General features: G+C 39.4%; 1 protein-coding gene across 1 annotated transcript; it reads left to right on the top strand.

Moving 5' to 3' along the window:
• The first annotated feature begins 1,882 nt into the window (after window positions 1–1,882).
• LOC135461630 (uncharacterized) lies at window positions 1,883–5,609 on the top strand. The gene is made up of 5 exons (XM_064738811.1): window positions 1,883–3,027; window positions 3,467–3,558; window positions 3,913–4,078; window positions 4,294–4,455; window positions 4,702–5,609. The coding sequence occupies exons 1-5, from the start codon at window positions 1,945–1,947 to the stop codon at window positions 5,245–5,247; spliced, it is 2,049 nt and encodes a 682-aa protein (XP_064594881.1). The 5' UTR covers window positions 1,883–1,944; the 3' UTR covers window positions 5,248–5,609.
• The last annotated feature ends 15,799 nt before the right edge of the window (window positions 5,610–21,408 follow it).

The following is a 21,408-nucleotide window of genomic DNA, read 5'->3' as shown; positions in this document are numbered from 1 at the left end:
ATTTATTCTTGGGACTACGTAAAAGAATACGACTCCAGCCCTGGTCCCACTGGGGTTCATGTTATACACATGTACACCCGATCAAACAGCCATAGAATAAGTGCACCATGGCCTTTGATATTTGATAACCATACCAATAAGCATAACTTTTATCGTAGAGTACGTGGGACTATTATGAACTACTCTACCGTACTGTTCACACCGCATAATTTGATCCCGGCACACTTAATATGTGTTAAGGCTCTCTAATGTGTTGCTGCGCCTGCCTTAAGTGGACTTGCAAAACATTTTATATGACAATAGAGGGGACAACTCTCATAGAAGGATACAACACTTTAGTGTTTCTCATAAAATTACGATTTGATGGTTCGGCTTCAAGAAAAGCGCTACTTACTGAGGTCTCAGTGCACAGTCTTATAAATAAAATATTCTTGAGAACGGCGGAAAACACCGATCAAATAAATATATAAATTATGTATAATCGTATACTGGACCAGACACTTCTTAATTAAAATGAGTGTTATTACTGTAACCATAATGATTTTTTTTATCTTGTATGGTATTAATATTTATTTGACTGCCATTTGTTTGTGAGTGTGTGTGTGTAGATGACGTTGTCGGTTGAGTGGGGGCATTTTGGGGAAATGCAGCCATGAGGAAAGGGAACCTGAATGAAAGAAAAGAGCAAGAAGATATAAAATAGATATAAATAGAAATAGAATATCTGTAGATATAAATACAGAAATATCCTCTTCAGCTAATTAAAGATTGTATCTAGTTTTCTACCATCATATTCTGGGCACATACTATACAGCACAACCATGCACATGTTAGCCGTATGTTTAACATGACATGACCTGTTAATCTTATAGCCGTACTCAAACCAGGTGTAAGACAGTGTTGTTTTGTTTTCTAAATCCCCCTGCTGCTATTATACTTCATTTATCTCGTAAGTTATGTTTGTATAAATACCACTATTGAACATCGCCTAATAAGTTGCTTATATATGATTAAAACACAAAACACAAAACTGAATTTACAATTTAGGGTGGTGAATAGGAAGGATACCGCAAGTCTATATCCGCATGTCTGCTCATAGTGTATCAGAGGCGAAACTCGACCTAGCGCTAGGTAAGCAGAATCACGTAAGCGGGTCATACCACTAAAAATAGCCCAACAAGTCTGAACACGGCTCTGGCAGGTCAGAGCGAAGCCTGGTCGATACAGTGACGTCAGACGCTACCTTATAAAAACGGAGCGACGTGTTGTGAAATCCAGTCAGCGCTTCAAACTGCCTCTGATGAGGGTGTGAAGCTTGTCTTCGATTGACAAATCAAATCTGGACTTCGTTCAGGTAATACCACAGAGCTTTTGCCAGATCATCATCGCCGTGTTGTGTATTCTGTTCTAGACATAAAGACTAAAGCTTGGAGAGTAAAACCAGGCATCGACAGGCACTTTATTCACACATTATCCTATTATCACCTATACTGAACTGAAATGAATGGCAAACACAGCAGAGCTAATATTGTAATCTTCATAGTAGACTTATGCTGTTCATATGGTTCCGTTGAAATGTGCTACTTATAGCATCAAAATGCTTTTGTAATATGTTTTTGGCTCAGTTATATGTCATTGACAATCTGTGACCCCACCCCACCACGTACAAACAGGCGATATGATGAGAAATATATTAAATATTCTCAGTAATGGTCGAACGTCACTTTTTTGTATTAGAGACTGTCTGTATTCTTGAATTAAACGAAAGGAATGTGTTATTATGTGTTTTAGGAAAGCGCATGCAATTAAGATGTTATTTTTATGGAATTATTTGTTTTATCTTCCCCAACAGTTGACGTTCACTTTAAACGGAGAAGTCGCATTCGTCACTGTCTGCCCGTAACCGCAGTGATTCTTGACAGTTTTGTGACGGATACCGTCATTATGACGTCAGTAAACCATACGCGCACAGCTGCCATGAAGCGCCTCTTAGGTGATCTTAGGGAACTCAAAGAATCTGCTATTTCGGGAATTTCAGCCATTCCTCTCGAGGACAACCTATTCGAGTGGCACTGTAACATAATCTGCAATGATGTACCCTTTCATGTTATTCTTTTCATCCCAGAACAGTACCCTTTTAAACCACCGTCTGCAGACTTTTTGCCTTTCGGTCTGACCAGTCCATATGGTGCATACAAAACAGGCACAAAGGGTATGAACTTTTGCCTTTCCATATTATCAGACTATGAAAATTATCACAACGAATGGAGGGATGAACAAGGATTCAACTGGAGCCCAAGCTACACAATCCAAACCATTCTCATAAACATAGCATCGTTTTTGTCCCAATACAATGCAGGGGAGAAGGGCACCAACCGTGAACTGTTAACCGACCCGAAATTAAAATGTGAAGATTGTGGCCATACAACAGAGACACCATTCCCTCCTCTGCTGGAACCCGTGACTACAGACTCTGCCGGTGCTTCCACATCGTCCTGTTCACCTCCATGTCTGCCGGCCATAACGTGCTATGTATCACGACAACGATACGACGCCAACAGCAGACCGGAGTCAACCGACGATATCTATGGCTTTGGGTTAGACTATCACGGCCCAAACAAACGCAAATTTTGGTCGTCTCCATGTGAGGTGCTAACGCTCAAAGCCTTTAAGAACATGAAAGAGGCAAACTATGTACGCAGTTCTACCAATGAAGAGATAACTCACTTTTTGCCACTGGTGATAAACGAGAATCAGGCAGACTGTATTCAGGAGGAGTTTGAAAACTCTTTAAAGACCATATTCCAAGACTTGAGTTTACACTTGAGAATTAGCAAAAAGCCAAAGATAGAGGAATGGGTCGTGGATTTCCTTCCAAATGTTATGGCCACAACTATAGAAGACTTTTGTGGAGCTCTGGAGGGCAGTGGCACTTTGCTGGCGGGGTTTTTCCAGTTACATCGGCTGTTTCTATGGGCGGTGAACACGTATCCTAGCCTGCAGGATATGATTGACCAGAAAATACAGGTAAGCCAAATGAGGATATACATACCGACCTGTCATTAGTATTGATGGTCTTTATGTTTAGCTGTTGGAATGTTTGCTGTTTCTTAAACGCCAGTGTTCAACTGATATATAGATCACGGTTCTGCGAAATTATTTACATTTTTAGCGCGCTTCTTATAATTAGATTTATGGTTAAAAATTCTGAACATGCAAGGTGGCATTGGGTATACATGTAATTAGAAATATGCGGATGATGAAGCATATTGCCGGGTTTCCTCCCACCATAATGCTTGCCGCCGTCGTGTAAGAGAAATATTCTTGAGCACGGCGTAAAACACCAATCAAATAAATAAATAAATAAAGCAGATTATATGTATTATCCACAAAACAAATATTGTAATGACATAAGTGGAATTTACGGGTTTTTTTTAACGATGCAGTTTTCTTTTGTGCATTACAGGCATTCCTCGATGACCCTTTGACCCGACATAAGGCGCGCTGTCCTTATCTTGAAGAATGGCTTATGCTGCTGACAGTGACTTCAAAGTTTAGGTAAGTTGTGAACAATCAATAAATAAGTAGATGCAAAAGTGTTGAATCTTTGAAAATAATATTTACCTGGCGCAAGCACATTCATGGATACCAGATGAAAATTAGGACTGTTGTCTACATACAAAGGCACTCATAGGGCTTGCTTCCGCTAGAAAGCATCATCAATGTGGCGATGAGCTCATAGCCAGTCATCCCTGTTCGACTCGCTTGTAATGACTGTGTTATGTAATTTTACCTGTAGGAATGCTTTTGCAATAATAGACCATTCCTCATCCCTCACGTATATTAATGGGGATGATACGTAATGATCCTGTGTGATTTGTGCTTACTAAATGAATCTTTGTTACATTTCAGCTGGCGTAATGTTTCCTGCGTCTTCTTGTCAGAGGCTCGGCGCAGAAACGTGCTGCAACTGGTGCAGGAGAATCATCGCTTAGGTGATTCAAGCGAGGATAAAAGCTACTTACTAGAGAATACTTTTAACATGACAAACAAGGAAAAACGGCGACTTATTGTACAGGTAAATGTACATTTTATTATTGCATTTTATCTTTTAACTACTTTTATCAGAATAGGTAACAACATTCGTGTTTATAACACGTACCTCTTGTTTATTAGATGGATTAGAAGCTGTAAGTCCCTGTCTATAAGCTTAAGTATGAGAACCAAACTAATGAAAGACATTTATTTCATGATCAGTGTGTTGAAGTATGGTGTTTTTATGCCACTCAACAGGTTGCTTTCATAAACGTTGCGCGACCAAGTGGCTTAAGCATGGAGGAGATTGTTCAGCGTCTTGACAACAATTTGGGATTTCCCTCAACTGAAATGGAAGCCGAAATAAGACATGCACTAAAAATGTGTCGTGACGTCAAAACGTATTCCGATTGGTATATGGTAAGTATAATTCAAATTCCGCTTCGGTTTAAATAAGTGACGATTATATATGGTGTAAAACGTTGTTTGTTCAGCGGCATTCAAGAAGTCAACATTTAACATATATGGTCTGCGCCCTAACCAACCATGAAACAATGTGGTATATTTCAGCCAAAGTTGATTTGACTTCCGAACGCATACTCATGAATATTGTACATGTATCTACTGAACGGCACTGAACTTAAGAAATTTATCTTTTGTTTACAGATGTTGAAACTAGAGACACCCTCTGAGGAAACCATTCACCGTCAGCTCCTTGATGCCGTCGAGTACGCCATTAGAACCACTGGTTATCACTCCAAATCTCGCGCAAAGTCCAATGGCTGGAGTCGGTTGATTGAAAAGAGAAAGCGACAACAGAAAAAGGCTAAAAAAGAGGCCAAAGAGCTCAACAGAAACGTCAGTGTAACCTGTGAATTCGCCCCGAAACATGTGTGGCAAGCCCTACTAGAGGAAAGGACGGAGAGACTGAAAAAAGCAATCAGTGACGTTTGTCCTGACTTTAGAGATAGGTCCCTGAAGGCAGCCTGCGCTTTAGAGCACGTCGAGGCCATGGACGTTGATGGTAGTGAACAACAGGACAAAAACGAAGGCCAAGGAAATGGTTTTCTAGAGGATGATAGGCCAAACCTAAGACCGGAACTTAGTTTGAAGAGGTTAAGATCCTTTAAGGAAATGAGACATTCGGAGTTATTCCATGGAACTGTGTCAGTGGGCAGACCGAGAAGAATTATGTCTTGCCTGAGATTTTAGGCAGCGACATAAATGGGGAGTGCAATGTTACCTGTACTCTGTAATGCCATTACCTGGTTAACAATAACAATGGCCGTACAGTGACATTAAAGGGGAGTGCAATGTTACCTGTACTCTGTAATGCCATTACCTGGTTAACAATAACAATGCACAAATGACCCGTCCCATTTACACGGAGTAGAAATCTTAATAACAATGCTATTGTTGTACATATCATTGAAAGATCTCCATGTATTTTTGATACATTCTGATGATTGTGTGTCAAGTTCTAATCACCAAAACCCAGTGCTATTCATGAAATGTAATATATACAAATGCAAATGTTTCATATAATAAAAACATCCGTCATTGCTTATTATCAAAATTATCAACAAAACTGAATTTATGTCACATGTGTGAATGACTGCAATAAAGTATTCTTCAAATGAGTGTACAGTTTTAGCTTTTAGTAGGTAATATTGGTGGAAAGGTTTTCTCCATGGTTTAAAGACTTCCTCTACGGTAGAAAAGATTTCTTCGCGGTGGAAAGGTTTTCTCCGCGGTGGAAAGGTTTTCTCCGCGGTGAAAAAGTTTAAAGTGTAAAAGTTCCTTCGTTGTGTAATAGTTTTCTTCCTGGCGTAAAGTTTTCTCAGATAAATTTATCAATGTTGTAGTGTATGTTTCCCGGAAAAATTCCTCGTTTTTGTGCAGAAATTCATTGTTTGTAATTACATATTGGAGAAAAAGCATGTGCATCTTTTGTAGATCTATGGCAAGAAATCAAATGGTACTAATATGCCACCATTGAATTGTTCTGTAACTCTATTGAAAGCGACTGTTGGGAACACTGGCAGATGTTATCTCCATCTCTGTACAGAACTGAACAGATTTCTGACTTACCGCCTAAATATATACAATCTTTGAATGGAACTACATCCTGCAGAAAACACGTAATGAGGTTTGCAGTTAATCTATGAAATTTTGAGAACGGTTATAATTGGTTTCGTGAATGGAAAGACTGATTGGCAAAATGCTGATCCGTAGACATTTAGAGCAATAAGGAATTAATACAGATCGAGAAAGAGAAACCGGTTTATTTATCCGGATGATAATCAATCATGTTGCAAAACGTGACGCAAACTGTCTGGTGATTTGTTACACTTCATCGGCTGGGTACATATGTATAACAGAAATAGCTCTGGATAATTTAGTAAAAGCGAATAGTTCCCATATCGCAATGTGTGACCGTGTTATTACCCCTACAACCGGCTATGTCTGGCAGCTTGCCAACAACAGCAGTGATTTTGTTCAGAGGCGTTGTACTGTAAGCTGCAGTCTACTAAAACCACCACTGGATCGCTTGAATGCCGTAAAGAGGACAGCCTGGAGGTGGAAAGTTTACAAAGTTTCACATGCAAATAATACACATAAAATGACATCCACTCTTTGCTTGAGCTATACAAGACTTCATGTGGTGGTGAGATTAGGCTCTGTTATGCGGCTGAAACCGTTATAAATATTTTCTATGTCCAAGTTACACTACACACTGATGGATAGATAGCTAGGGAGTGAAAACTAACGAAAGTTTATAGTGTAGACACAAGGCAAGGGCCTATACTGTTCGCTGCAAATGCCTGTTTCAATAAAGTCAAGTTGTAACTTCCTCGCTTGCCATTCAGCATTAAGGGGATAGTGCAACGACTTATTGACCTTTATCAGTATAATGGCTCGTTCGGGGCGTGGCGGCTTACTTGCCTTCGGTAAGACGGCTCAGTGAAGCAGGACTCTAGGGATTCCTTCGTCGTCATCTGACTGAAAAATTCTTAAGTACGACAAAAAACCCCAAGCACTCACTCACTCACTCCAGACCATGAAATCGTGTAATGAAGTTCGCCATATTGCCTCGTTTAGGAGATTGGCTCCAGCCCTATTTTTCTAGCTCTTACTCTATAGTTGTCCGCTCCTCAGCTTTCCAGTAAGAGATTCACAGTATACTTTATCTACATTCAATTAAGCATACATGATGCGTCATTGTGAACTATCTATTCTACGTCTATATAGTAAAACTTCCGTTCTGCTGATACGCACTATATTCCAATACTTACCGAACTGTTGATCTTGCAACTTTCACGACAGCATCAGGTATACCAGTATGTGACCGCGACACACCAACCTCAGGCTGTAGCCTACTAATTCTGCTTCTACCGTGGGATATAAGGGTATATGGCTAAAGCCAAAATTAGCATCCGGTGTAATTTTGTCAAGTAGCCGGGACCGAATGACTTGGCTGTATAATCTTGGGCGTAGTATGGATGCTGTATGTTCGTATAAGTTCATTGGTATAGCACAGTGATATAGCCCTGCTGCATGTTAACAACTAGAAGGTAAGGGTACATGTGACGGAGAATCACGATGATGATTTGGTTTGAAGGCGGTTCCTATTCTAGTGAATCATACGGAGAAGAAATGCCGCATATTTCAGAAAACATGCACTTCAGATACAGTTTTTAAACCGATTCCTACGCAGTTGTGCACATTTTGGAAGGAAATCCAATATATGTTTCCTATGGGCAAACCTTTGTTTTTGATCAACACATTCTCTGCTGACACGCGCTGCCATGACCACTTGCCACTGTGAAGGTTAAGGAAATATCAGTTAAATGTCTAATAAAATAATAACACTGGTAATAAGGTGGTTAAGGGTAGATTAATCTTGTGAGTTAATAACAAGACATCAAAACTATATATGTCAATGTTTTATCTCAAAAGTTTCTGGTAAGCCTCAAATATATAATATTTTTTATATAGTTTTAGATATCATTTCCCGACGATGTTGGTTCACCAGAAACTTCATTCGTGATCAAAGGACTTGCTATAGTAAAGCGGGAATCGTCCTCAGTGCAAGGAACTGTGGACCTCAAGATGTGAAATAAACTATAGCTGTCGGTGACAGCTGTTGACACACTCTTTGGACTACTCTTTTTTCAGATCTACTTTAGTCATTTTTTACTGTTAAAGTGAAGCAGTGACCTATTAAAGCTCCAAACACTTTGGATATGATGCAGCATCGACCTAGTTTTGTTTTCCTGATTCGGAAATTTACGAGATTGTGCTGCGATTTTCAAAGGATCTTGTACGGTAAGGCGGAGAATCAGTAAGAAGTGCAAATTCCAAAATCCCAGCACAATTCTGTATCAGAAGAATCAAAAGTATAAAACTTGGTCGAAGCACTCATGAAAATTATAATGCCATAAAAGAGATGGTTGCTTAGTAATAACCCTCCAAAAATGCACTCGCGATCAAAAACACCCATTTTTCGTTCAAATGGGGCACTGGTTTTTTAAATTTACAGTGTGAAGGTCATCTTTAAGCAGAAAAATATCTTTATTGAAACCTTCATGTGTGTATTTCTACTTGCTGTCAAAGTTTCGTTTTAGTTAACATTTGTCTTCACATATAAAACATAAATTTTACAATGTGATCAGTTTCGTAATATTTTAGCAAGTTTAAAATCTGTTTTTCTGCCCTCATCAATCAGGCGTCTTTTGCCGTGGACTAACGAAGTCGCTGTGGAGAACAGGTTTGATATAGGAGAACTGTTCGAATCTTTGTAGCCCTTTTTTCTTTGGAAATATACATTTGTGTGAGTAAAGATAAAGGCCGTCTTGCATTAAATAAATGTTATCATGAATTAGAGCGTATGGGCTATGGTATCGTAGTATTTGGTAATTATAGCGACATCGTACGTGAATCTTGCTTGAGAGCACATGTGGCCTTATAGCTATCATTAGCATTAACAGTATATAGCTGGTGGAAGTATAAAGTTGAAAGTTACGTTTGTTATATATTTATTTAACTGATTGATGAATAACTGCGAGTTCAAAAATGTTTTAGAAAGTTACATTTGTGGTGCCGTGATTTTCATTACTCTGCAATTTCTAATACAAGAAGAAAAGATATGTCAGTGTGAATGGAGCCGGCGACAATTGTTCGATTTTATGACCTATACATCTCTTCAGTGCATGTTTGGAGCTTGATAAGCAGCATGCTTGCCATAACAGGAAAACAAGAGTAAAACAGAACTGAAAAAAACTTGAGGTGCACATTTTTTTTTGCACTGCCGCCGATTCCTCCCCTTGCCATACCAAGCCCTTTATTGTACGTATCTGGGGCCTTTTCTCCGCCTTACCATAACCGACCCCTTGCAATTTTACAAATGTAAAACTGAAATGAAAGTTAGGCAAAAAAATTGTTTGTTTTGTACATGATGGTCTTGGATATTTTGCATGTGTAGAGCAAATTTAATTGACTCTAAGGTACACTTGACTGTCATCTGATGGATATTGAATAGATTCGCTAAACTATAGCTTCAGTAATTTTCAATATGTGCATCGCTCAGGAAAGAAATCGAATAAAATTTATCTAAATAGGTTTACTTATTGAAATAGATCTAAATCAACCCAAACCGACTTGAGACAATTTTTACAACTCTGTTAGTGATGGTCTGAAATATATGTTAAAGCGTATGTTTTGACTGGAACTAGATTTTACAAATACATGTTCTGCCGTTAACAGTGAAATCCTTTGCTTCTGGGCGTCGTAATACGATTTGTTGATCTTAATGGATCACATGATAAATTTCCAAAATAACGTTTAACACAAATCACAAAAAATGACGGTATTTTGAATATGAGTAAGACATTATCTACACTGCATACAGCAGCAACCCCGAAAACTTTACCGTACCTGCATATTAAACAACTGCACCGGTTTTCCTGTTAAAACCATACGTTTTTCAGTGTAAAAGGAAATAAACACGAGATATCCAGTTGAGCAAAATTGTTATATAATCTATGACACTCAGTTCTTGTTAGGTGTGAAATGAAAAAGATACTACATCAACAGAAACAGGTATCAATTAAACCGCGAACGAGTTTAAAGCTGACGTTAATTGGAATTGATTAGTAAAACGAGTGAACGCAATCACTTTTCTTCACTGTTAATACAAAATGATCTTTTTGATGCATGGGAAAATAAATCTATCAACTTTTCATTGAAAACTGAAACCGTGTTAGATTCCTTTTGGATATTGACCACCTACTTAATCAGTATAATTGATGAAATATTGGCATAAAATGACTCCAGTTATTACTCGCTGGCGCCAAAATGAATGAAACAACCTGAAAATGATCCTATTGTCCAAATATGTCTTTCGTTTTTTGTAACGGTTACTGTGTGCATAAAACGACTTGGTTCATTGTTTTGCTGATTTAATTTTAGTTTATTGTTATTTAACGCCATACTCATTGGTTTCCTGAAAGAACACATCATATTCCAAAGTGTAGATTACGGTTGTACGAGCCGCGTGATTCCCCTTTATAGCTTAGGATTACAGCATAGTTAAGGAAAATGTTGATTTACATTCATTCAATTAAGTAAAGTACAAATGTAACATAATTTACCAACTTAGAATGTTACTTGACCCTGAGGAACACTTACATAATTAGTAGACAATATTTAACGGTAGCGCAACGTAATGACCCAGGAGCCTCTCACCAATGCGGTCGCTGTGAGTTCAAGTCCAGCTCATGCTGACTTCCTCTCCGGCCGTATGTGGCAAGGTCTACCAGCGACCTGCGGATGGCTTTCCCCCGGGCTCCTCCATTTTTTCCTTCCACCATAGTGCTGGTCGCCGTCGTGTAGGTGAAATATTCTTGAGTACGGCGTAAAACACCAACCAAATAAATAAATCCAATAAATCAATATTTAACGGTGTCTGCATAAGAAAACGATCAATCAACTATAATCTCACAAATCTTGCCATAGTTGTGTTATTTATACGATCAGTATCGATGCTTGAATGGCAATAATAAGCTCAGACTGATAAGCTGGATAAAGTAAACGTAAAACACACAAAATTCTCATCATTGGCACTGTTTTGAAAGAAGTGTTAAGAATTTTTTATGAACCTATATTACCTGGTTATTGAATTCGCTTTCCAAAGATTAATCCAGTTGATGTGATGTCAATAATGTTTTTTCTGCACATAAATGATCCTCATGAAGTTGGTCCAATTAACTGCCCGAGAACATGACTTTAATGACGAATACACGGTAAAATTTGTTCGTTCTTGGTCACCAGGGTGTGCAGCCACATGCAGGTAGATCAAATATATTGGATTGAATAGGGATCAATCTCTTCCTAATATAACTCAGGCCAAAGCTGCTCTTACTCTCTAATATGATTCATGACCATGACCGCGGGCTACAATTGTGTAAAATGTATTATAATAAATTTATCTCACAGATTCTTGGTTTCCAAAGGTCAATACCCATTGACATAATATCCCCCAAAATATGATCTAGAAAGATAACGACTCAAGGAAAGCAATGGCATGCTCACAAGGTAATACCAAACGTTCAGGAGGCAATAGCCAGCGATCTCGTACTAATATCACTTTGTGTGCGCTCTTACGCTTGTTTTTGTAATGTAAACAACATGACAATGGCTAGCTATCGATATACAAATTCAGCGATTTAAAGTGTCAGTTGATCAAATGCACTGCTTCACTCTGGTTGAACATCACCTCTCGAGCTGACAATTCCGGATATCCCGTCTCTCAGCACACATCGTATGTATTATCAAATATTTGTCGAGTCAAGTCAATGTGACTCTACTCTACTGTCTCTACCTTCGACCCTTTTCGACCAAACCAGATGCACGGTTTGTCGGTCCTAGTCTGGTCATTTAGACGTCTGGTTACCAAAATCAACTAGCCCTCTCCGTAGGTAAACCGAATCATTTCTGTCTTTATTAGTCTGTAAACTCCATCAGTTGACTGAATGTGACATCCCCTGCTGTTACCACCAAACTTCACTCGTTATAAATTAACGGTAATCAAACCCGTGAGCAGTTACTATGTATACTAAACTCGGAGTACACGCTGAGCTCTGTTGACAATGCGGTGATCAAACTCCAGGCTCCCTCACTGTGAATCAAATGCTACCCAGACGTGTAATGTCTCCAGAGGAAGGTATGTTCCTACCCCATGTAGTACGCTGAACAAACACGGTCACTTATTGTGTAGTACTCTCCGGCCGTAAGTGGGAAGGTCTGCCAGCAACAATGGTCGTGGGTTTCCATCGGGCTCTGCCCGGTTTCCTCTCACCATAATGCTGGCCGCCGTCGTATAAGTAAAAATACTCTTATGCTCTGCATAATGAAGGGTGGGTGGTGTGGAGAGGTGTAGGGGTGTGGCGGTGTGGGATGTGGCTGAACACACATCACCGATTACCGTTCGACTATAAATATTTGGTAAATACTTTCAGCAAGACTATGTAAGCCATACTCTAAGCCACTGACGTCCACTAATTTGCAATTTACATCACTGCATATTTTTGTTACCTAATCCTGCTTAAGCCATGGTGCTAGGGGCATGTAGGGGGCGTGTAAATTGTTAATATTTATCCATTTACATGAACAGCTGTCACACTGTAGTCGCTGCTCTGGTCTTAGTCTCTACGCTGCACGTCTTAATTATATTGTATTCCCGCATAAAGGATTCTGCTCGTGAACTAGGCGTCTCCGAGGCCTGGTTCGTTTGCATTGTTTTAATGTGATGGTATGTTAAATGTGATGACAACACATCATTTTGAGTAATTCTAGACCAGTGACGTCTAATAAATTGCAATTAACAATGAATATTTTTTTTACCTAATTCTGCTTAAGCCATGGAGCTAGGGGGCTTGTAAATTACTACTATTTATGCATTTACATGAGCAGTTACAATAAAACCGTTACTGAGGTAAACTGACAAGAGACGCTTACGTGTGACCATTTACCAGCAATCACAGTGTCTGCAATGGTCTGATCACACTGTCGTCGCTGCTCTGATCTTACTTTCTATGCCGTGGGTCTATGACACTGTTTTCGATGCTCTGATTTCTATGCTGTACGTCTTAATTATATCAAATGGATATAGCAATAGTAAGACACTTTGTTGCACATTTAACCTTAAAATTTAACCTTGCTACTTCAACCAAGAAAAATGCATTTTAAAGCGTTAGTCAAACACTATTCAAAATAACAACTCAAATATCTGAAACACGACTGGTAACATCAAAATTCAAAAACATATTCATCTATCATTTCTTGCTGGTCCTCAATACTTAAGTTTCAAGTACACAGATTTTCGCCTTACATCGGGCTGTTTGAGGTGCGATAGTTTCTCCGTATGTGTAGTAATTTTTCCCGTAATTGCCAGTGTTTCTCCCGCATGTAAGCTGTTTTTTCTTGGATGTGCCTTGGTTTCTCCAGCATGAGAAATGGTTCTCACACAACTAAGTGTCGTAGTTTCTCCAGAAGCTGCGTATATATAGTTTTCTCCAACATGGGCGGTTGTTTTTCTCGTACCTAAGTAGGTTTCTCCCACATGGGCGGTAGATTCCCGTAGGTGCCGCTGTTTCCCTACGTTGCAGTGAAGGTATTTCCGGTATTTGCAGTGGTTTCTGTCTCGTGTGCGGATGTTTCTTCTCTGCGCGCAGGGGGGGGGGGGGGGGGTGCAGGTTGGACTTATACATTTAGCTATAGCAAGAGGTTTGGGCTCTGTGAATGTCTTTTGTGGCAACCACAATTTCTACAACTAAAGTTTCAATGAAATATATGTGAAATATTCCCCATTTTCGTGTGAAGTGTGAACAGGCATTATCAGGCTATGTACTGAGCTTCAGAGATAATGTGTAACCGTTCCTCAGGACAAAGTTTCATCATTATTTTCAAGAACTCATTCTATAAGATTTTTGCAGAGGAGTTTAATACTTCAACTAAATAACTACGCACTCTGCTACTACATGCACTCAGAAAGATTTATTTATTTATCTGATTGGTGTTTTACGGCGTACTCAAGAATATTTCAGTTATGCAACGGCGGCCAGCTTTATCGTGGGAGGATACCCGGAAACCCACAACAATCCGGAGCACTTTGAAGGAACTATTTAACAAACAAATCTTGAGAACGGCGTAAAACAGCAATCAGATTACTAAATAAATGTAACAAACACAAAGCCTTTTAACGAAAAGATAAATATACCTCCTAGTAAATACCGATATAACCCAACTTTACCGGATTCCTAACGTGTGTAAGCGTTCTCATGCAAAGATGATCGGTTTATTTGCGGTTTCAAGAAGTTGTGAAAAAATTTTGAAAAAATACCAAGGGGCCTTGGTTCAGTTGGTTAGTGCGCTAGCGCAGCGTAATGACCCAGGAGTCTCTCACCAGTGCGGTCGCTGTAAGTTCAAGTCCAGCTCATGCTGGCTTTCTCTCCGGCCTTAACTGGGAAGGTCTTCCAGCAACCTGCGGATTGTCGTGGGTTTCCCCCGTGTTCTCCCCGGTTTCTTCCCACCATAATACTTGCCGCCGTCGTAGAAATATTCTTGGGTACGGCGTAAAACACCATTCTAATAAATAAAAATATGAATAAATTAAAATACAAAAGTGCCAGGAATGCATATGTGGAGTCCACGAGGTCTGGTGTATTTGCATTCTTTATAAAATGTGATGACAATGCCGCATTTTGAGTAATTCTAGACCAGTGACTTCTAATATTTTTTTTTAGGGACCTCCGTGGCTCAGTCGGTTAGCGCGCTAGCGCAACGTAATGACCCAGGAGCCTCTCACCAATGCGGTCGCAGTGAGTTCAAGTCCAGCTCATGCTGGCTTCCTCTCCGGCCGTAAGTGGGAAGGTCTTCTAGCAACCTGCGGATGGTCGTGCGTTTCTCCCGGGCTGTGCCCGGTTTCCACCCACCATAATGCTGGCCGCCGTCGCATAAGTGAAATATTCTTGAGTACGGCGTAAAACACCAATCAAAAAAAAAAAAAAAATCTAATATTTTTTTTAACTAATTCAGCTTAAGCCATGCAGGGGACGTCAAATTTGTTGGTATTAAGGCATGGACATGAACAGTTAGAATAAAACCCTACCAAACGTAACCAGACAAGACTTAAGTTACGTGTGACCATTTGGCATGCCAACTATCACACTGTCGTCACTGCTTTGGTTTTACTCTCAATCCTGTAGTGTTTTGTATTATATCAAAATCTTGCATACATATAGCAAGGTTTCAGGCAGACAATCACTCATCGATGTAGAAGTGGTCTCGCCATCTCGCCATCTCGCCATCCGCCATCGAACACATGTGTGGAAATTATGAACTTAAATGTTTTGGGGTTCGTTTACAGTTTCATAAACTGAATGTAAACACACCAATTGGTTTTCAAATGCTGTATTTTGCTGCAAAGAGCACAATTCTCGGTTTACCAATATTGCCCCCTTGTTATCAAGAGAGATCTACAAAAATGACCTTAAGTTTAGACCGTGAAACAAAGCAAACGCTCAGGGCCAGCATAATGGGATAAACTTTCGTATAAATGGCGTAAATTGGTGTGTTAACACGTTTATGTAGATAGTCTAAATGCTCAACAAATTGATGTCCGCATATAAGAGTTAAATGAAGTGATTACCATATAAAGCATGTACTAGATGTAAGTGGTACGCTGTTTATCGTCCCATATGTCAGAGACAGTTTGTTTACCGATGACCTAGAGTACCAAGGCTCAAGAGCTATTCGGGCGGTCCCGTGGCAGAGGGGAGTGGGGTGGGTTAGGACGCCAGCGCAGCGCAATGGCCAAAGGGCCTCATGCTGGCTTCGCTTTCGGTCGTATGTGGCAAGCTCTGCCAACGAACCGCTGAAGGTCATGGGTTTTCACCGGATTCTGCTCGATTTCCTCCCACCATGAAGCTGGCCGCTGTGGTATAAGTGTATATCAGAAGCTATAAACTGCACACCTTTTTGATAGAGCACTCAGAAGTTATCAGAAGTTATAAACTGGACACATTTTTGATACATCACTCGAAGTGTATCAAATGCTATTAACTGCACACATTTTTAATAGAGCACTCGAAGTATATTAGGAGCTGTAAACTGCACACATTTTTGATAGAAAGCTATATCAGAAGCTATAAACTGCACACATTTTTGATGTAAACTGCATACATTTTTCATTGACAGCGCTCCAAGTTTGTCAGGATCTATAAACTGCACACAGCTTTGATTGGGAATACTCCAAATATTCAGGAGCCATAAGATGCACATAAATGTAATCAGGAGTACTCCAAGTATTCAGGAGCCCTAAATTGCACATAAATGTAATCGGGAGTACTCCAAGTATATCAGAAGCTACAAACTACACATAGCTTTGATTGAGCTAGAACATCAAGAAACAATCACTTTATACAACCTACAAAGAAAAAGCTACACAATCCGCTATAAGCTACACAGTGTACACAGCTTTGCTGGGGAGAGAAGTATTTCACTTAAGGTAAATCACGGGTAAAACATCTTTGACAATTACAGCGGTCACAAAGTACTTCCGGATGTGGAATTCCAGGATCTTGGCATTTTTAAAAGATTACTCACCATTACGGAATGCAAAGTGTTGTCCCTTTGTTTTAGAAGGACATTTGCACACTTCCATATGGTGAAGCCTTGTGCTTTCTTACCTATGTTATATACGAGTGGCAATTAGTACTTGTTACAGTGTCTTGCTTGTTCTGTCATAGTCTTCATATCTGTGGGTTCACATTTATTCAAAGCTTTTAAGAAGGTAAATGAAGGTAAATAAATATGGCCATTTTTCACCACTAGGTTAATGGGTAAATACATACTAAATGGTAGTTTTAAATCGTTCGAGGTGCAATTATAAAATAAATGCATTAAGAGCTGGAACAGCCCACTTATTGTGAAGGAAACGTTTTCTCTTAGGTCAAAAGCAGCCTTATTTTATTACAGATATATCGCCAGATAGGCATTAAATGGTAAACACCTTTGTATTGATAAAGTGCGTGATTAAGACTTTTACGGACTGGTTGGGGGTAACAATCCAGTGCTGTAGATACTTACAGCAAGGTGGACTTTCTTAAACTTACATGCGCAGTCTTTGGTTATCTGAAGAAAGGCACGTAAACGTGAGAATGTGTGCTGAACTACGTGTCTTAGTTATAGAAACTAGTTCGCGGCTAATGCTTTTAATGGCACGGAAACTTTCATGTATTAAAATGTCAATGATCGGATAATTATGATGTTTATCTTATCCCCAAAGTAGGGCAACATTGGTTCAAAACTGGATAACCCACTATGTAGTGCTAAGGACCATTGCTAAATATGACTTCTAGCAGCACGAAGATTGAATGATACAAGATTAGTACATTGGTACAATGTTTAATTGAAATAATCTTTGTTAAGACTGATTCTAGATACAACTGATGCTATCATTCCTGATATTCGGTGGGTATTATCTTGTATTTTGCAACTTTAAGGGCACACAGTTGGACTTTGTTGCAACCAGCAAAATTTCACCCCTCACCAACTCGGTATTGATAGCTTTAAGTTTCTGCAGATATCAAGGCGCCCTCCATTTTTGTGAATATCCTGGAATAATACATTTATATATTTATTTTATTTGATAATTTGGTGCACTTAACTTCGTTTTAAAGAATTGTATACTTCTTGTTTTCTTGGAGGTCGTATTTTCGGGTGGAGGAAAGAAACGCCCTTCGCCAATTATCTGATAAACCTCCTGACTTAAGACCACTGCAAAAGTAGCGAGAGCTGATTTCAAACATACAACGCCATTGATAATTAGCGATTCTTGATATTTAAACGCCCCAGTGCCAGCAACCTGAGGATGGTCGTGGGTTTCTCCCGGACTCTACACGGTTTCCACCCACCATAATGCTGGCCGCCGTCGTATAAGTGAAATATTCTTGAGTATGAGTACGGCGTAAAACACCAATCAAATAAATAAATAAACGCCCCAGCACGTCAACTTTTTAATCGGCTGCGGGCTCTGCCCGGTTTCCTCCCACCATAATGCTGGCCGCCGTCGTATAAGTGAAATATTCTTCAGTATGGCGTAAAACACTAATCAAATAAATAAATAAATAAATTTTAATCGTCTGAGCCAGCGAGTTTACACTTAGCTGGAAATATAGTAGCAGGTCAGTGGTAGGCTAGTGTATATTTGGCTATGTCCATATTTCTAAAGAAATGATCGGTTTACGTACCACCATATCATACGTACCACCAATATATGACGCCTTTGTGTGTGCCATGTGGTAAAGGTTCTTTTCGTGTGCGGAGGTTCAGTCCTGAGAGAGGTTATATTTGACCATTAAAAACGGCAGTCGGGTTCCGTGGCTGGACACCGTGTGCATAGAGGTAGAACAAATAGAAGTAAACAAGATGGTAGTGTACTCTGATGTAGTTCGCCATTATGTTTGCTCTGCTCGGTGTAGCGTCCAAGTGAAGCAATCACACCAAGAAATAAACATCTTAGTTAAATATACAGAAAAATGAACGAACTGAAGTATTAGTCAGTGAAGCATTCAATGAATCTAAATCAGATATTTCGTTCCGAGATATCCATGTCCAGTGTCCAGATAAACCCTGTGGCAAGATCACTGTCTATATTGAATTTTCTTGTGTTTTATTTTGGTGGCCATTGCAGTCTACAATTTAAAACACAGATTGTGGAATTTGTCTCCTCCTACTAGGTTAATGGGATTTTTGCTAGCTACAGCTGCTCATTACGGAAGAAATGAGGGCCAACCTTTTCCAGAGTTAGTTTTTAATTCAAAACAGTTGATTTTGGGCTCAAAGATTACACCAAAATCGGAAGATGAAACCTAGGATAATTGAAACGAAAGTGATGTCCAATGAAATTGCCTTTGGGAAGATCGGCATGTCAAGAGAAATACACAGGTGCATTTCCAAGGCTGAATAGGCTATAATCTGTCATTCCACATGATGGAGAAGACGACAGCTTGACCTTGGACTGATGTGGTCAAAAACAAGCAGGAAGACAATTACAGGTGTTTTAACATTGGTAGTTTGTTAGGTGACAGTGCCCTGTTTGGGCCTTGGTGGTAATCACAGAGCAGAGTAATGACGAAGGAATTCCATTGTCTGGGACACACAATTTGACATTAATGAGAGCATTGATTAGACAATTTCGGTTATTATCAGTCATGGTTGTCACTCGTGGTACACCATCCACACCACGTGGTTGACACGCTAGACAGCCAGAGGTCATAGACGTCTTCGTCATTACGCACAAGAACATTCGAACTGGAGAAATAAGTTAGGACTTAAGGCCTATAACAAATTCGCGGATATCCTGTGTTCGTAATATTAAAGCCTTAAACTTAGAGTGTAAAACTGTAGCAACTACGACTGTACGGCAACTTATATGCAACTCATTTAAAATGTTACTTGCCCAATCAGTAAATTACTATTATAGGAAAGATCAAAGCAAGACACATGAATCAACTCGTTTGGTGTATTATTGATAAAACGACATTTTAGCGCAGAGAGGTAAATGGATCTAGCTATATGACATATTGACTGATTGATTTATTAATTAATAAAATTATATGTCTAAGTAGTGTTTTGTACCGTACTCAAGAATATTTTATTTAGGCGACGACGGTCACAATTAAGGTGGAAATCGGAGTACCCGGAGGATCGACCTTCGCTAGTAGAATAAAATGATTTAAAAACAATGTTCCATCTGGACTCAAATAACGCAATGCTAGATCATTTATCACAGACAATATGGCTGTCAATGTGGCATTAGCCCCCACTCATTCATTCATTTATTCATTCATTGATTTCTGATTAAGTATCATATACCTAGACAAGTTGATCTTCGTTAGTGCTTATTGTTTTTGATGTCACCTTAGTGATTGTATGTCACTCTAGATGACTTGGATAATCATATTCCTTGTCCACTCCTTTGTCAGGGTCAGTAATGACAGTGACAACCTGCTCAGTTGCTAAGAAACGTCTATCGTCCGCTAAGTTGATTTGTGCCCATCTCTTCCTGACAGAAAGCGCCATCTGCTGGCATAAATCAGCAAAATATTGGTATTCGCTTGTCTGGGAGAGACATAATTTCTTATTCATTAAATGGGAATTATAACGGTTTGTAAATATATGAAATCAAAGCAATCAGCAGTACCTGTATAACGTGTCATATTAAAACGTAAACTCCACATAAATATATACATATGTATGTACATTACGTACGTATATGGGTACAGAGTGATATGCAAGTCCAGGCTAAAAACCTATACTATGACGGAATTTAGATACTGTACATTGATTAAAGAGTGACAAAGGCTGGAGACTTTTTTTGTCACCACTGTCAGCCAATCATCCCTTTAAACAACATAGTGAGTCTCGCATATAGTACTGATTCTTTGACTACAGCTTCATATCTATCAAGTAAAAGAGCAGTGTGCTTAGAAAATAAAGAATTTCTTGCAATGGCAGTTTGATGTGTATACTGCACTGTTGACATGACGTGAGTTGTCTACTATTTGAGCACGAAGCCGGGAGTTCTTCTTATCTTTCCATCACTTGATAAATATCATAGGTGCCTAATTGTTTTGATTTCTTCGATTAATCGGCAAGTTCATACAGATTTACGTCTGTTTATAACCTCAGTTCCTACATGAAAAGTATGATTTACAATCTAGACTCCACAAAAATTTCACCTATGTATATGTACACTACATCTTGCGAGACACACGGCGCCGCCATATTGAAGCGGTCAAAAGGTGTGATTCTCAAGTGGACCCGCCAAGGCCATTGGTCAAATGAAAATTGAACATGTGCAGTGTCATAATATTGTAGCATACATTTTTTTCTGATATGGTGGAGTCGATAGGACAAATCGCCTCTTGTGATTGTGGTTTTTATCATATGTTCACACTCGAGCAGCTTTCGATGTGACCTCTTCTTTGTCTAATATGGCGCTGGATCATTGATGAACAAAATGTGGGTGTGTAGTGTAGCATCAAAACATATAAGGCGGTTTAAGTGCTATGAAGACGACTTCCGAGTGGACCACATCCGTTTAGGTGAGGGCAAAAGCGGTTAGTACGAAAAGCCGTTATCGGCAATACATGGAAATCCTGTGAGATTTACCCCCCTTTTCTCAAGGAACACTTTTCGATCAGTTTGACAACGATATTAACTGACTCGTAAGGGTTTAAGGCATTCGGTAGCACTATTCTGGGCCAGCACGTTGAGTGTCATTTTTCCTGGTTCCCTGCCACATAT

Source organism: Liolophura sinensis, chromosome 1 (genome assembly GCF_032854445.1).
Source record: "Liolophura sinensis isolate JHLJ2023 chromosome 1, CUHK_Ljap_v2, whole genome shotgun sequence".
Lineage (NCBI taxonomy): Eukaryota > Metazoa > Mollusca > Polyplacophora > Chitonida > Chitonidae > Liolophura > Liolophura sinensis.
The sequence above is the reverse complement of the archived record's forward strand: the minus strand, read 5'-3'. Positions and strand labels throughout refer to the sequence as shown.